Source organism: Lycium barbarum, chromosome 5, assembly GCF_019175385.1.
Source record: "Lycium barbarum isolate Lr01 chromosome 5, ASM1917538v2, whole genome shotgun sequence".
Lineage (NCBI taxonomy): Eukaryota > Viridiplantae > Streptophyta > Magnoliopsida > Solanales > Solanaceae > Lycium > Lycium barbarum.
In genome coordinates, this window is record NC_083341.1 from 22,466,559 (window position 1) to 22,480,594 (window position 14,036).

General features: G+C 32.8%; 1 protein-coding gene across 2 annotated transcripts; it reads right to left on the bottom strand.

Moving 5' to 3' along the window:
- Nucleotides 1–5,064: 5,064 nt before the first annotated feature.
- LOC132640716 (putative casein kinase II subunit beta-4) lies at nt 5,065–13,571 on the bottom strand. Of its 2 annotated transcripts, none has more exons than XM_060357445.1 (5): nt 13,160–13,571; nt 9,254–9,472; nt 6,245–6,339; nt 5,962–6,127; nt 5,065–5,755 (listed from the first exon to the last, which is right to left on the bottom strand). In XM_060357445.1, the coding sequence occupies exons 1-5, from the start codon at nt 13,353–13,355 to the stop codon at nt 5,625–5,627; spliced, it is 807 nt and encodes a 268-aa protein (XP_060213428.1). In that variant the 5' UTR covers nt 13,356–13,571; the 3' UTR covers nt 5,065–5,624. The 2 variants fall into 2 exon arrangements, with proteins under 2 accessions (XP_060213428.1, XP_060213427.1); XM_060357444.1 differs by having other exon boundaries at nt 6,245–6,354; nt 13,160–13,570.
- Nucleotides 13,572–14,036: the final 465 nt, after the last annotated feature.

Here is a 14,036-nt window from a genome sequence, read left to right on the forward strand (position 1 = left end):
TATCCCAAAAATAAGTATCACTTTAAAAAATTCAAGAGTAAAGTTGACAATTGTTTCCAACTATACCTTTTAACATTAAAGAAGTATGCTCAATATTTAAGAGGAAAAATCAGTATACCTTTATTAAGTAGGAATAACTTAGTTAAATATACCTTGTATTTATTACTTTTCTTAATGGACATGAAAAGAGCTAAAACGATAATTAAAATGAGACAGAGGGAATAGGTTTTTTTAATATTACTTAATTCTCGAACAACATCTAATAAATAGGGATAACTTAATAAAATAAACCTTGTAATTTTTTTCCGAAAAGAAGTAAACCGACAATCAAAGCAGTACAAATTTTTGTTCATCCCGAGAATTAATATTAGCAAACGGCTAACGAATTAAGCAATCAAGAAAAAAGAAAGAAAAAAAGGCTAAGGATTCTATTAATATTATTACACACGGACCCAAGAACTCAACTGTTTACCACACCGGTTAATGACAAATTAATTAGTGATTATTAATATGAAAAACTTGTAGCAAGGGTCTTCACTAATGTGGTATCGTGGAAAGGGTGTGCTTGCTATAAGCCTTGATGATTCAAGGATGTTAGCTTATAAACACACTCCACTATGGGTGATGTTAGCAATAAGTGTAAGCAATCTACTAATCCTTTGATTTGGAAATTAATAATAATCAAGTTACCTGACGGCACACCCTAAACGTCCATCCTTCATGGGGTGGGCACAATTTGTTTCTACAAATTTAACTTTCATACTTATTCTCAACTTAAGAAACCCTAGATTTTATTCTTTTAATTTTTAACCGTCGTAGTTAATCTAGATTTCTCATGGTGATTCTATCTAATGCGAAATATTGTTCTTCATAATTAAATAATTGTTGTTTTGGATCCAAAACCCTAACTTATAGAGAAAACCTTGTTCCTGAACGTTGTTGGAAATCTAACAATTCACAAGTATAATATTATCAGAATCGATGTTTGGGAGTAACAGTTCAACCCTAGATGAGTTGAGGTTGAGAAAAAAGATCTTATATTTAAAAAGTGAAACTAATTTCTCTCCTCACGTGCTCTTATATAGTTTAAGTAGTTTTTTGCGCTAGCCTGCCTAACTAGTTAATTTTTTGCCCTAACTTTTATGCCTCGCGCACCCAGCTCATGCTTTGATGCCCTTCAGTAATTGTACATAATTCTCTATCGGAATGTCTAAGGACGAAAAATTTGAAATGTCAGAAAATATGCTTCAAGGGGCTAAAACTTCCATTTAAGGAGGTATTTCCAAATCTTTATATATTCGGAGGTGTATATTTTTGAATTTAGGTCTTGTGTGGCTTGTTTGAAACTTTAGTTTGTAGCGTCGTTTCCAACTTGTCTTGGCTATAAGGCTTTCCGACCATAAATCACTTATATAACACTTTATTCTCCTAATACCACGTTCCAATCATTCATATGCCCTCGTGCAAGTCCCTCACACCTCGAATTTATCTTTATTATTTGTTTTAAATCTGAATTAACTATGACAATATACGGAGCTATACATGAACCAATGATTTTTTTTTCGCACGCGATGTCACTAATTGTAGCAATTTACAACTTTTTTATTATTAATATATTTTATACGGAAAAAGGCCAAAATTACCCCTGAACTTTGAGAAATAATTCATCCATACCCTTCGTTACACTTTAGGGTCAATTATACCCTTACCGTTATACTATGGGGTCAATTATACCCTTAGGTCTAACAGCTGCCACGTGGTATCATCCCAGCCCTTCAAAATTATTTTCCCCTCAAATAATTTTTTACTCACTAAAATAACCCAACCCGACCCGATTTTTTTTTTCCAGCCAAGGGGTAATGGGTTGGGTCCGTATCAGTTTGGATGGAAAAAAAAATCGGATCGGGTTGGGTTATTTTAGTGGGTAAAAAATTATTTGAGGGGAAAATAATTTTGAAGGGCTGGGATGATGCCACGTGGCAGATGTTAGACATAAGGGTATAATTGACCCCATAGTATAACGGTAAGGGTATAATTGGCCCTAAAGCAAAACGAAGGGTATGGATGAACTATTTCCTAAAGTTCAGGGGTAATTTCGGCCCTTTTCCGTATTTTATATTTAATAAAATTTTCCGATAAATCTGGCACCGCCTAACACTATATGTAGACGTTCCTAAGTAATATATATAAGACTGTTTAATGTAATTAACCCTAATTGTAATAAGTGATTTTGAAGTATAATTATCTACCACCCAAAACAATTAAATTCTGTAGTTTATATTTGTACCTTCAGCTAATTTAATGGGTTAATTGTGATGGGTAATTAATACTCCCTCCGTCCCATTTTAAATGTTATTTTAGCTCAAAATTTCAAAATAATTGTCACTTTAGGAACTCCAGAGAAAATTACAATTATTTTTAATTTTGTCATTTACATTAAAGAAGTATGCACAATCTTTAAGTTGAAAAATCACTCTACCTTAATTATGTAGGGGTAACTTAGTAAAATACAACTTGTATTTATTATTTTTATTAGTTGATGTGAGAAAACCTAAAGCGATAATTAAAATGAGATGGAAGAAGTATCTCTTTTTAATATTGTTCAATTCTAAAAAAAAAAAAGCATTTAGGGCATGTTTGGAAAGCCGCCCAGGTAATTAGAATTGGGTGTAATTACACAGTTGGCTTGCTTGTTTGACCAAGTAATTACTTGGCTAGGTGGAAATTGGGTGTAATTACACTCTCCAATTCCTTAGGTTCTTTTTTTATTTCTATTATTTTAGCTTCTTTTTAAAAAAAAAAAAAAAAAATTCTTTTTATATTATTTATCTTTCATTTCCTTTCTTCTCATTCCCAACCTTTACTTCTTATGATTCCATGTAATTGCGCATATTTTTTATTTATTTTTTATGTTATTTATTTAGCATAACTGTGTTATAATTCTAATTTGAAACTATACATCTTAGTATTAGAAAGAATGAGTCATTAACAAATTTGATATATAATGAGTGATGTTATTAAAGTAGAATTTCATTGTGAATAAGGTTATAGACTTATATTTTCTCTTTCTTTTGGAATTATATTCACTTAAGTTACATTGGAGTTGAAACTTACTTATGTAATGTTAGAATTTGACATAACAGTAATATGTTAAACTTTTATTTTTGGATTTTGAATTTAGATTACATTTTCGATTTTAATTTATTTGCTTTAGTACTATTGACTTGTTATTTCACATTGCATATTGTTTATTTTTCATTTAGAGTTGATAGATTTTCTGTCAAACATTTGGATAATGTTATTGCATTATATTTATAATATTATATTTTTGTTGTTAAGCATCCAGTCCATGATGTTCTAACAAAAAGTCTGAAAAATATGATTATTAATTTAAAAAGTATATATCAATTATTTTTTACAATATTAATTACAAATATATGATTATTAACTATGTAATTACACTTGTGCAACCAAACAACACGCTTGTAATTATACTATAATTATCTTATGACAAACAAACAGGTCGTTGTAATTACAATATTGCGTAATTACTACCCTATTAATTACACGAATTCCATTTACCAGGTGGCTTTCCAAACGGACCCCTAATAAATATGAATAGCTTAATAAATTATACCTTGTAAGAGCATGAAAAAAGGTAAAGCAACGATTAAAATGAGAGGGAAAAGGTCATACATTCGAAGTACAAATTTTCTTCATCCCAAGTATTCCTATTAGCAAACGGTTAATGAAGCAATCAAGAAAAAGATGCCCAACTAAAATTTAAAACAAAAAAAAAAAAAAAAAAAGCTTAGTATCTATTACTATTATTACACACACAACCGAGAACTCAACTGATTAGGAATTTAGTAGCTCAATTTTGGTGAGGGTTCGAATCCCACATTGTAATCCCCTTCCCCTACCTCTATATAATAAAAACTATAATAAAAACAAATTTTTTTAAAAAAAAAAAACTGATTTTACGGCGGATGAAATTAAATACCACACCGGTTAATGACCAATTAATTGGCATATATTAATATGAAAGACTTCGACTAAGGGTCACCACTAATGTGGTACCGTGGAAAGGATGTGCTTGTCATAAGCTTGAATATATTAACCATTTCTTTCTTTTCCGAACGCCTGGAAGGGACAAAAGAAAGATCTTGTTGTTTCTTCAACAATTTCTGATCTCTAGTAGACCTCTCAGTAGGATTCGAACCCAGATGACTTCACGCAGTTCTTCTGAATTTCTAATAGTATTCAAGATCCTCTATTCCAATTGTTCTTTCGTCGATTGGGCCTCAAAACAAAATGCAAGAATGATTACTTACGAAACACACTCCATTATAGGTGCTTGTTAGCAATTTAATGCTGTGTAAGTAATCTACTAATCCATAGATTCGGAAATTAATAATCAAAGTTACCCGGCTGCACACCCTAAATGTCCATCTTTCATGGGCGGGCACAACTTTTTTTAGAATTTTTTTGTATTAAATCCGAAGTTTCATATTTTTTTCAACTTAAAAGCCCTGTAAGTTCTTTTACTTGCTTGTCTACTTGTTTGGTAGGCAAACTCCATTAAGAAGTTAAGATTTAAGAGTTATTAACTGAATAAGTAATTACAAACATAGTATGCAGGCTCACTTATTTATTTAAATAATAATGATCTTTTAAATGATGATCACATCTCATTAAATATAACATTAATTAATTTATTAATAAGAAACAAGTGCTTAAGCAATTTCTGGGGCGCCCCTTGCGAATTGATAAATATGTGAAACTTATACGCCTATCAATCAATTTTCGCAATTTAACTCTCAGAAAAAACTTTTCCGAAATATTAGTAATATACAAATTACTAAAAGGTACAGTTGTCAGTTTATTTAGTCAGACAGATTGGTCCTCTCTCAAAGTACTGTTTAGCAGTCGAAAGCATAATTAAAGGGAATGCAACCACCAAGTGTTGATCTAAAACCTAAAATATCTAACTGCCTTTCTTATTCCCTATTGTTTAACTGCTTACCAAAAATATCAAAAAGAAAATGCTTAACAAGGAAAATCTTGGGACACAAGTCAATATACATTCATTATTCACTTGCTCCATGTAATCGAAAGTAAAAATTCTTAGTTATAATAGCAATTTCCAGGTTGCTTATAGCTTTTTCTTTTTTTTTTTGGATGAAAAAGGTTGGTTGTAGCTCCATAACATCTTTAGCTTGGATAACCTTTTTAATACATCATTACAACTGGAAATCGCCTAGTCTATAATCCTGATGAACACCTTTCTGTTGGAAAATGGTAAAGTACTGAAGAGAGATGAAAGGATCATCGGAGGCCCACGAAAAGTGGTTGATGAGGAAATGTAAATCAGTTCTCAAACTGGTAAAGAAACAAGCTTACAAATGCTCTAGTAAATTCATGATGACATTTCAGGAACAAATTTCACCTGACAGATTGGCCAAGCTGCATTTCATCAATGAAGAACAATGTTTCATAATTATCATGAACTCCTCTGCTTCACCTGTCTCTACCACGACGAATTTGTACATCAAAGCCACCTGGCAAGAATCATTACTGGCAGAAAATTTGATCTGTTCACAACATCACAACGGACTTTACTGTCAAGTCTTGTGGATCTTGAAGCCAAACACCCTGGGGGTGTAATTTTGTGTTGGTTTTTGAGGCTTGAGGTGTCCATAAGTCATCAAGAAGAGATGAGGAAATGTTGTCCCAAAGTATGCTCCATCAATATCTTTAGCAGTTAAAAGAAATCATATCCAAGGATAGAAATATGCTACTCAAGTAAACAAACAGAGACCAATATGCAATTCATGAGCAGACCTAATCTCAAATTGATACGCAATTTAGAAGTGTTGTGTGTGTGTGTGTGTGTGTGCGAGTGTAGAGAGGGAAAGAGGGGGAGAGAGAGCATCAAAAAGCGGTAGCAGAAAAGGATACTGCCTTGGTACTTTGATCGAGGGTAATAAATGTCTTCACACTTAGGACAGTATATTTTTACGGTACTTCCGCGCGGAATATCTGATTGACCAACAGGAAGACAAGGCTGTCCACTGCAATAAACTCGTGGGCATCTTCCAAAGTCATAGTTTTTGTACTTCTCCAACTGAAAGGTTTAGCCCAGATATCATGATTACAAATTCATGGACAAGTTGCCCAGTAAAATGGAAGACCAAAAGGAGGAAAATATGAAAGTATACAAGAGAATGAGTTATGAAATTACCATTGCGGCTATTCCCTTGCTAGTTAAAATGTACCGAACATGAATTAAACCATACAACATCTCTGCTGCCGATTCAACCAATTCATTCTGCTCTTCTGTGAACATATCACCTATTCAAAGCAGGAAAAAATTGACAAACTGCAATTGTCTTAATATGAAAGATGATACAGCATTTTTGATATAGGACAATATTCTTGGTCACACAAGACAGTGACAAGGAAGTTTGCTTGGAGTATAATGGAGGATGTGCTTCTAACTTGAAAACATAAAACTAAAAATAAACTAATCATTAAGCGTCTGCCCATAAGTCCAAGGACGTACTGATTACATCAACTCAAGCATTATTAGCTGAAAATATATTCATACTTGGAACAGGAAGCTTTTAGATCATGCAACCGAAATTATTCAAAAGCATCGCATATATCAATTTTTCAGAGCATCAGAATTATTAAGAGCCATGCTAACAGAATAAATTCCAACTCCCCCACTCCAACTCAAAAGAAAAAGATGAGTCGTAATGTTTTATACCAAAAGATGGAGCTGCAAAAGAAAATAGAACTTGTTGACACCAAAATAATTAGAAAAACACTTTTAAAAATTCCAAAGAACAACAAGAAAAATTGAAACATAAAACTCCGAAAGTTCCTAAAACGGGAATCTACATAAAGATGCACAATCAACTCACTTTTGAAAAATTACCCAATTTTCCTAGCAGTTCCCCCAGTTCCCCTTTAATTACTTCACCTTTTCTAATATGCTCCTAAAGGAAAAAATAAAAACAAAAATATATTCCTAAAAAGTTAATAAATGGTGGATTTTTAGAGGAATATTGAGTGTGCCCACAGAAGCTAAACCACCAGATTGCACCTTTAACAATTGTTTGCTTCATATGGGAGTCGAAGTCTAGATCTATCATTGTCATGAGCAGTTGAGCACTGGTGGCACTACAACCCCTCTACTATACTCATCATATCATCATCCATTTTAGTTGATGGTCTGTTTGGAATATTATATAAAATAAACAATCTGAAGCGGATCTCTATAAATGGTGCGCTGTGAAGAAGTCAAATGTTAATTACACTTAATTCTCCAAGTATGCCAACCTTGAAATGCAGCATTCACCAAAAGTGTAAAAGCAATAACTGAAATGCCTGCTTCCTCAACACAGATTCCTAAGCTTGCAAGACGGAAGTCAATAACCAATTCCTAATCTCTGATGGCTCTCCTCTTATCCTCACAGTAGCCTCCATCATAGCCCTCACCTAACACATCTACCTCTTCTTCTCAACCCAACAATGTAGACCAACTATTTCAAAACCTAGACCTGCTAGCAATGTCAACACCCATACATGCATTACATATATGATACTTATTCATGTGTTTTAAGATACAGGTTAGTTTTCTAATGCATTTATTGAGAACTGCAACAGATTTAAGTTCAGTTGTGTTACTTCAGGCTTCAGCTGCTACAAGTCGATCACCAACTGCATTCCTTTATCAAACACCAGATCAAGCTCCATACCACCCACTAAAGATCGACATTTAAATAACATTGACAACATCACAAAATTCCATATTGCAATTGGAGCAAGTTATTGCTAGCAAATACCACTAATTTCTGTCTTGGATAATCTAAATTAATTGGTTCCTACTGATAGCTCCAATTGCAACATGAGAATTACACAAAAAAGGAGTGTTGTAATCAATTTGTAGTTTTAGTTATACTCTCCATTCCATTTTATGCAATGGTATTTGACTGAACACATAGCTGAAGATATTAATTTGGTTAAATATTACATTGTAGTTGGTGAAAAGGAAATATTGACATAGTCGTTGAAATTTTAGTTTGCAAAGCTAGCGACAAATAAAAATTTTGAATGTAAACAATTTCATGAACTCGAATTCTTGAAAATAATACATGTACAAAAATAGATTGGTGTTAAACAATTCCAGAAGTCCCAAATTCAAAAAAGTCAGACATTTGGAATGGAGGGGGTATTGCTTTTCTAGTGCAAGTCATTAAGAATTGGAACTGCTAAGCTAGAAAACCGACTTAGAAAGGAAATTTGTCCATCCACAGAAGAGACTAAACCGAGAAAGAAAACAAAGAAAAGGGATCTCCTTCATCTTTTGGCACCGTCAACAAGCAAATACAAGAAAGAGAAGGGGCTATAAAAGAGCAGACAAAAGTATATAACAATAATTTCATTGCAACACCAGAGGAAAATTGATTTCTTGATTGACAAGAAGCAGCTCCTTTTAAGTTCTATCAGCAATTAGTAACAGGACATTCGTCCCTTTTGTCTTCCCATCTTGCTTTTTGGGTGAGGATGAGTGGTTGCTCTTTTTACTTTCTAATGACTTGGGCAATAGAATACAAGACGCAATGAGACATAGGGGCACACCACTATTCTATCTATCAAGTATCAGTTAAAGGTTCACCGGCTTAATTTAAACTTGCTGTATATGTGGCATGAATGTCACATCAAACATGGAAAATGACATAAAAGGAGAAATTCCTCCAAAACCTTACTCCTGAACATAAGGATATAAAAAGACTTAATAATGCAATTTACACAAAAATCTACATATGGGCATTTCTACACGTCATAATAAGATGGACATAGCTTACACCAGGTTGATGAACCTGGTAGAGCGTGACGCACAAAGTTATTTCCATTTATATTATTTTTGAGAACAAGAACGTGACTCAAAATTAACTTTCCTAATTTCTCCCAGCCTATATAAGAAGTTGTCATCCCAATCAACCTAAAACATATCAAGTAAAGCTGACTACTTCTCCACATCTTTACTTCTAGAGATACTAATTTGTGGAAATAGTCCATAGGAAACAAAAAAAGTAAACCCAATAGTTTAAGACAAAAAAGTTATATCCTTCAATTATCAATAAAAATTATATCCTTCAACTGAAAAGATAAGTCCAAAATCAATTTTCTGGAAATTCATAATAAAATATGAAGTAATCTAAACAAGAGAAAAAACACGTACCATGGGAGGATTCAACATCAAGGATGACATCAAGTGCATAATCGTAGTAGGGAACTTGACTGCTCAATCCACAGAGGTTAAAGTCATCTTGAATGTAATCATCATCAACTTCACAGAAGAACTCATTACCACGCAGGTTACAAAACCAAGAAATCCATGAAGTATCATCCCCATCAGAACCACTAACTTCAGACTCTTCACTGTCCGTTTCAGATTCCTCTACAAAGTACATGAACATGAGAACGTACTCCCATCATTTTTTAAATGCAATGATAGTGAGCTATGGGTCTGCATAGTGTGTCATACTATACCCAAGAAAGAAAGAAAAAAAAGCGCACCCCCAAGAAGACTTAAGTATGTATTTTATTCAGAAAAATATTGCTACAAGCTTTCCACAACTCAACATCAAGAACCAATTATAAAAAGACAAATAATTATACTTAACAGACCGAGTTAAAAGAAGATAGATAATTAAGAAAAAAATGATAAATAACGTTTCAATAAGTTATGGTAATATACCATATGAATTATCAATCTCAACCTCATAAGTCATTCCATCCAGGATTGCAATTGATTGATACTGCAGCCATATTACATATATTCACCAGTACTAGCATAAAAAGACCACAAAAGTCTGGCTTGCACTTATGATTGCACATCACAACACAAATGATTTTAAGAAAAGCGAAAAACAGTCAACTTTGTAAGCCACTAACAAGAATTGACTGTGTACAACCAGAAAATTTACATATGAAAGCACAAGGATAATAATTTTTTGATAAGGACCACAAGGGTAATCTTTTTATCGTCGGGTTGAGGATCTAAAGAATATCAGAAATACAATTTGGAAACATTCCCAAATAACCACAAGCAAAATAAGTAGATATTCGGGTCACACATTTCATCCATGATAACCCTTTGCCACTTGATACAGCTTTATCTGAATTCATTCCGCGATGCTTTTTGGTTAAAAGGAATATTTCTATTACTTCCAACCAAGTACATTATTTCAAGGAAAGGGGAGCGAGAGCAATTTTAATATAAGCGCAACTAAAATGTGCCAGAAGGGATCCCTTCTACATATATATATAATATGCAAATATGGATCTTGATCATTTGTATTACTAATTGTTTTAGAAATGCAAAACAAATGGATTAAACTCCCAAAAAGAAAAATTGACAGCCAAAGCAGCAACAAAAATGGAAACAGTATATTTTTCCTGCTTCTGAACATGACCAACAACAGCCCAAAACCATTATTTCAAAGAGAAAAGAAACGAGAAGGAACTACTCCCCCATCCCAAAATATGTGTCGCGTTAGCTCATTTCACGCCCATTAAGAAATCAATAAATGCAGTGTCTAGTTTGCTAGATTACCCCTATTTATTAGATGTTTTTTGAAAATGGAGCAATATTAAAACTAACTAATTCTTTAATGATAAGGGCATAGTTGAAAACAATTGCCAACTTTAATCTTGAATTCCTAAAGTGACGGTCTTTTTAGGACAGTTTTTTTGCTAAAACAACACTTATTTTGGAACTGCGGGAGTAGTTAAAAACATGGTATTATATCACAACTAAAGCCTACAAAACCTCATTTCCAGCAATTACTCCCAAAATCACATCTCTATGAACACATGTTAAAGCAAAACAGCTTGTAGATCCTCTAATCTATCAACAGAAATTATATGAATAGTAAAGCACTGAATACTACTCCCTCTGTCACAATTTATGTGTCACTCTTTCCTTTTTAGTCAGTCCCAAAAAGAATGTCACCTTTCTATATTTAGTAACAATTTAACTTTAAAATACCTATTTTACCCTTAATGAGATGATTTATAGCCACACAAATATCTCTGACTTATTCTACACCACAAATTTCAAAAGTCTCCTTTATTTCTTAAACTATGTGCCCTGGTCAAACACCTTCACATAGGGACAGAGGAGTACAGCTTTTACCCCATCAAAGCAAAATCCAATGATTTTTATATAAAATGGCAATTTTACTGTCTCACCCCTAATTATTATAAATCATCTAAATAATTGAAACAAATCAAAGATACTTTAAAAGTTGTGCGACCACTAACAATTCTTTGAGATTTCCAACCCAGCAATTAATAATGGGGGTAAAATAGGTATGAAATGGTAAGTTATCTCTTGGTTTTCCAAACTGGACAAGTAAAAGTGGACATTTATTTCTAGCATACAGGACTAGTACAAATGGATAAAGGGAGTATTAATTAAGGGTAGTTTAGTCAAAATACCAAATTTTTGTAGGAGTTAGTTTTTTCTTAAGGGGTGTGAAAAAGGCTTAGTGGACATTTATTTTGAACCGGAGGGAGTAAAGCCTAAAAAGCTCATTTCCAGCAATTATTCCCAAAATAACTTCTCTATTAAAAACATTTTAAAGCAAAACAGCTTGTAGATCCTCTAATCTAATCAACAGAAATGATAAGAATAGTTAAGCACTAAATACAAGCAAAATCCAACAGTTTCTAAAAACGGAAAACATTTAATGGCGAAAAATGAAAATATTTCCAATAAAAAATCCTAACCATCGGAGCACTTGCGTTTGTTCGTATCGCGATGATCGAAACTACTCCCTCTGTCCAATTTATGTGACACTCTTTCCTTTTAGTTGGTCTAAAAAAGAAAGACACATTTCTATATTTAGTAACAGTTTAGCTTTAAACTTCCCCTTTCTCCTTTTGCCCTTAATGAGATGCTTTAAGGCCACACAAAATTTGTGTCCTATTTTGGACCACAAGTTTCAAAAGTCTTCCTTTCATTCTTAAACTCCGTACCCGGTCAAAAAGCATGGTATTATATCATAACTAAAGCCTAGAAATCTCATTTCCAGCAATTACTCCCAAAAAATCACCTCTATTAATAAAACATGTTAAAGCAAAACAGCTTGTACATCCTCTAAATCTATCAACAGAAATGATACGAATAGTTACAACTAAATACAAGCAAAATCCAGCACTCGCTAAAAATGTAAACATTTGATGGCATAAAACAAAAATATTCCAGTAAAAAAATCCTAACCATCAGAGCACTTGCTCTTATTCGTATCACGATGATCGAAATTCGATTTTCCAGCTGATGTGGAGGGAACAACCTTATCCTTCAAAGACCTAGATGTAGAAGGCGACAACTTCTCTAAGTGTTTATCTAACGCATCGTTGATTAATCTCTAATAGCCACACAAATATCTCTAAGACTTACTCTACACCACAAGTTTCAAAAGTCTTGATTTATTTCTTAAACTCCATACCTAGTCAAACACCTTCACATAAGTTGGGACATAGGAGTACAACTTTTACCCGATAAAAGCAAAATTCAATACATGTATAAGTTATGAGGGAATCTATGTATTATTTTATGCAGGGTAGCCGGTGGAATAACTATTGCATGAATAACTAATCCCAACATAAAATTTAAATAAGACATAAATTCCCTCTGTGTATTCTTAATACCTGCATAACTATAACCAGCTACCAGACAACCTCTATAAACAAGCAAAATCCAATACTTTTCTAAGTGTTTATCTAACGCATCATTGATTTGTCTCTAAGTATTTATAGCCACTTAAATTTTTTATGGTTTGTTTTAGACCACAAATTTCAAAAGTCTTCCTTTATTTTTTAAACTTCGAGCCTAATCAAACACCCTCGTGTAAAATGGGACGGAGGGAGTACATAAATAACTAAACACCGCACAAAACTAAAATAATACATAGATTCCCCCATAACTAATCTCTGCATTACTAATACCTGCATAACTCTAACCAACTACCAAACGACCTCTACATACAAGCAAAATCCAACACTTCCTCAAAATGTAAAACATTTAACAGCGAAAAAAAATTAAAAATATTTCCAATTAGAAAAAAAAAATCCTAACCATCAGAGCACTTGTTTTTATGATGATCCAAATGCGACTTGCTTGTAGATGAAACAGCTTTGTCTTTCAAAGACCTAGATGTAGATGGTGACGACTTGTCTAAGTGCTTATCCAACGCATCGTTGATTCGTTTTCGATCCAACGGTCCACCTACAATCTCTGACTTTGATGAACCACCTCCTCGATCTCTATACATTTCTAATTACAACTATAAGTAAATCAATGTTGCTACTAAATCTATTATGTGCTTATTGAAAGCTGAGAAACACTAGATTTAGAGAATGTGATTATGGTTAAGATGAAGATAATTAGGGTTTGGGATACATTAGAGAAAGGGAAAGCGTGTAGATCTTGGATACAAGAGTTCCTATTTTGGTTTTGTTTCTCCTCGTTGTTTTTTCCTTAGATTTTTTTTGTCTTGGGTTAATAATACAAAAAATACTACTCAATCTTTTTCAATTTATTATGTGAACTTTTCAAACTTTATAATTTTGATCATAAAGTTTAACATAAATTTTTCAAGTTTGTAAAAATAAAATTAATATATTTAGAAATTACATAAAAAGTAGGGCAAAGGTGCAAATATACCTCTCAACTTTGCGATTTAGAATAGATATATTCATCATTAAAAAAGAGATGTATATATCACTCTGGCGTTACAAAATGGTGCAAATATACCTCCGTTGTTACACAAATCTTGCAAATATACCTTTTCCGCTGACGAATATTTTTTTAAAAGAAAAACATTTACCTTATTTTTTAATAAAAAAATGTCACGTGACTTTAAAAAAGGTTTACCATTTTTTTCTTAGACATATTTTTCTAAAGCTACATGATAATATTTTCTAGCCTGTCTACCCGTTTTTTTAAGGGAAAA

Excerpts from the sequence above, each read along its gene's own strand:
- LOC132640716 (XM_060357444.1), bottom strand. The coding sequence starts at position 13,355 with ATGTATAGAGATCGAGGAGGTGGTTCATCAAAGTCAGAGATTGTAGGT. Across the intron at positions 9,473-13,159 it reads TAAAAACAAGTGCTCTGATG|AGGAATCTGAAACGGACAGT; the intron begins GTTAGGATTTTT and ends TGTACTTTGTAG. Across the intron at positions 6,128-6,244 it reads GCAAGGGAATAGCCGCAATG|TTGGAGAAGTACAAAAACTA; the intron begins GTAATTTCATAA and ends TAAACCTTTCAG.